At 35.3% G+C, this 3,773-nt stretch overlaps 1 protein-coding gene across 1 annotated transcript in view; it reads right to left on the bottom strand.

Moving 5' to 3' along the window:
* Positions 1-477: 477 nt before the first annotated feature.
* Positions 478-3,773, bottom strand: part of LOC106106390 (dnaJ homolog subfamily C member 10-like) — an 11,650-nt gene continuing 8,354 nt past the window's right edge. Inside the window, exons 13-17 of the mRNA XM_013286967.1 lie at positions 3,701-3,769; positions 2,783-2,904; positions 2,251-2,385; positions 1,787-1,874; positions 478-1,142 (exon numbers count right to left, since the gene is read on the bottom strand). Coding sequence (XP_013142421.1) covers positions 876-1,142; positions 1,787-1,874; positions 2,251-2,385; positions 2,783-2,904; positions 3,701-3,769 — 681 coding nt within the window. The 3' untranslated portion in view covers positions 478-875. The remainder of the gene's footprint in view (positions 1,143-1,786; positions 1,875-2,250; positions 2,386-2,782; positions 2,905-3,700; positions 3,770-3,773) is intronic.

Genomic DNA, 3,773 nt, shown 5'->3' with positions numbered 1-3,773 from the left:
CAATGTAAATGCATTTAAAATATTAATAGGAGATTGGAATTATAAAACATATTTTTAGAAAGTTTTCAACTTTTAAATATATAAATTGTTTATTAAAAACAATAAATAAGCGTGTCTTGTTTTAAATTGTTGAAATCTTTGGACCAACAATTTCATAACACATAGTATAAAGTAACAAATAATAAGGCAGAAAAGTCTAGAAAAAGTAGATTCAAAATATCAAGTTATTCTTACGGACTAAACTATTACATTAAAATATGAAGGGATATGTATAATACTATTGTACCACGTATAGCCGTTTAGCACTAATTAACCACTCATAATCATCAATTAACTAATAAAACTGCATCGTCACAAAATACTTAAAAAGGATAAAATTGTGTATTCCATTGGGAAACTGGCCACAATTTTAAGAATAAATGCCGCAGCTTTACTCAGATTCAATTCCAACGTAACATACAAAAACATAGTCATCTCTTTCACACTTACTGAAAAATCTGAGATAAAACGAATGGTTCTTTACATAACTATTCGATTTTTTTGATTCTTTTATACATGAAAATTGTGGGGCACAGTGGGCCAGTATCTGTGCTTACATAGACATTTAATACTTGACAATGTCTATTCTGGTGATGCCCAGTTTTTCCAATACAATTATAATAATACTAGCTTTCGTCCGTGACTGCACCCGCGTGAAATTAATAAGTAGCCTATGAATACATAGGCTACTTATTAAAGAATACTTACTTAAGAATACTTCCAGACTATTAAATATGAATTTAATCGAAATTCATTTAGCCGTTTAGACTACAGATTCTAACATCTATCTAGGCTTTCGCATTAATAATATTAGTATGATTAATTTTGCTATAAAATTACAACTCATCATGTTTGAAAAGCATCTTTTCTGTTGAGAGGTATAGACTGGCGAGAAGACCATCAAGGTTAGAACTGGGCAGGTAGGGTCTGACCTCGTCCATGAGGGTGTTGTAGTCGTCGAGGTCCAGAGACACCGATTTGTACCCTTGCTGGCTCCTGATGTATAACCTGAGAGTAGGCTGGCTCGTGATGTGCTCCTGCTGGCACAGGTTGCGCTCGCTCGCACAATTCACTTTACCAAAGTTCACCACTTTACCCATAAACTAGACACGAAAGTAATAAAATTTAATATTAATTAAAAAAAATCGATAGACTAAATATAATAGAAACATCGACAAATAAGCTAAAGAAAAAAAGGCAAGTTAGGCTTAACCATTAAATGCATGATGATGCATTTATACATCAGTCTTTTTTTCCTTACCCAATAGACTAATTTGAAAAAAAAAAAACATTTTTTTACTTAATCTACGTTCAATTTACTACCCGTTTCAATTTATGGTATTAAAAAATGCACTATTTTTAAGGGTTAAATTAGCCTTTATGTCATTTTCTTCAACGACATTTAAGAAATATATAAACTAGACATAGGGAACAACATTTTTTCACTGGTAACATCTTTGTACGGTACTATCTCAATGTCAAATTTGACACTAAAACGCTTCTCAGTGTTTAAATTATTTTTTGGTTTGCGATTATGTAAAAAATGTTTCAAGTGAAATGTCAACTATGCTTTCTCTATACATTTTTTAGAATTTCGTTTTTCACGTCAACTGTAGGTATTTTTTGGATGGAACATACCCTATGACTCTCCGAGGATCAATACCAATTTAATGATACCTCTTTGGTAATAATCGGTTCATTCGTTTAGGTTGTATGCCGTTACAAAGGAATAAAAAAAACAACTTACTATAGAGGCGAGCGCGAAATCGGGGTATTTCTCTAAGCAGTGGTAACACTGCGGAGATTGGAAGTACACCAGCCACGGCCGCTTGTACCTGTAACAATATTAACTAGCTGTATCTCGTGATATCGTCCGATATCACTGAAAACATAGCTTTTTTAATGGTGAAAGAATATTTGAAATCGGTTCAGTAGCTTTTAAGGTATTTCAATACATACAAAATACAAATATTATAAATGCGAAATTTTGGATGGATGGATGGATGGATGTTTGTTAGAATTTGTAGCCTAAACGGCTGAACGGATCTTGAAAAAATTTTGGCACAAACATAAAGGATAGTCTGTAAGAACACATAGCCTACTACTTTTCTTTTTTTTTAATATCACGCCAAGGCGGTCGCGGGCGAAAGCTAGTATTAGTATAAAAGTATACATAAATGTCGTCTAAGTATCTGTGTATCGGGCACTGACATCTGAGGGTCGAAGTCATGTGCCAACACCTGGTTGGCGAAGGAGTGCCAGGTCAGCTTGGTCACTGACTTGTCCAGGTGGTCCAGCACCCACTCCAGGATGTACGGCGCCTCAGACTTCTGCTGCAGGTTTAACCTATAATGTACACGAGGACGTTTATTAACATAGGAAAATCAACTTGTCTTACTAATATAATAAACGCGAAAGTTTAGATGGATGGATGTTTGTTAGTTTGTAGCCTAAACTGCTGAAGGGATCTCGATGATATACTTAAAGGGTAGTCTGGAAGAACACAGGCTAATTCCTTTGTTTTTTTTTTAATACCACGGACGTAGTCGCGGGCGAAAGCTAGTCGAATATAAATGCTAAATTATAAAAGCGTAAAAGATGGCTCCTATGTAGAAATTTAAGACTTTTTTTGGACTAGAAGATAGCTGGTAAAAAGATGAACTCAATGTTATAGACAACCATTTTTTTTACGCTAACGAAGTTCGCGACAGCTTGATTTGTAATAAATTCCGCGAGTACTGACGTGTAATGTTGTTTGTTGTTGACGAGGTAGAGCCTGGCGCTGGGCGCGCGCACGTTGGCGCAGAGCGCGCGCGGCTCCGCGCACTGCAGCACGCCCACACGTAAGTCTTGCAGCGGACGCAGCTGTATAACAATTTTTATTTACACACTAACTGTTCCCGTGCGATTTCCACATAAAGTTATGAAAATTTCATTTTATTGTTTACATATGTCAAATTAATTGCAAATGTCAAAATGACATGACGATGACAAACCATGGCAACCTTACTTCCTTGTTGGCAACAACTTATGGTCTCTTTCCCACATTAGGGTTTTTATCCAAAATATTTACCCCAAAACTTTAATGGCGTGAAACTATAATCCTAGAGCGAAACGTAAGTGTAGGGCTTTTAATTTAAAAAAGAATTATTCAAAAATATGCTGTGGTTGTTGACATCTTAGGCAACAAAGAAGTGTGTGTTTACGCTTTATTATAATAGTATATATTCACATATTTTTGCTTTTAGGTTAAAATGAGCACTTTGTTATATGATCAACTAGATTTATTAAGGAACAGATCAATGCCGACACTTTCATGGCGAACATCAAAGAGTATGAAAAGGAACTCGACACAGAATAAAAATATAAGTAATCATCATAGATCAATCGATATTGAATACAGACTGTAAATAATAAATAAATTGTTTCACTAATAAGTGTCTACATACGTTACTGATTCGGTTCTTGCTTATTCAGATTCGGTTGCGTAAATTAAATGAATTGCTCGCTGTTACACATGTACTTTACATTTTTTAAGTCTTAAAAACCTTTGTATTACTTTTAACTAACAATTCTACGTTAAAATCACACTTAGAACGATGCAGGAGTTAGGAGGATCTTATTAATACATTAATCGTATAGCAAGTATTTGTAAGATTACCCTCCTAGCGATGATGCGCCACTGGTGCTGCAGGTCGCGGCAGGGCTGGCCGCAGTCCGCGGGCAGGTAGGCC

This window comes from Papilio polytes, unplaced genomic scaffold, assembly GCF_000836215.1.
Source record: "Papilio polytes unplaced genomic scaffold, Ppol_1.0 DF822178.1, whole genome shotgun sequence".
NCBI lineage: Eukaryota > Metazoa > Arthropoda > Insecta > Lepidoptera > Papilionidae > Papilio > Papilio polytes.
Note: the sequence above shows the minus strand (reverse complement) of the source record. Positions and strands in the feature narration are given on the sequence as shown.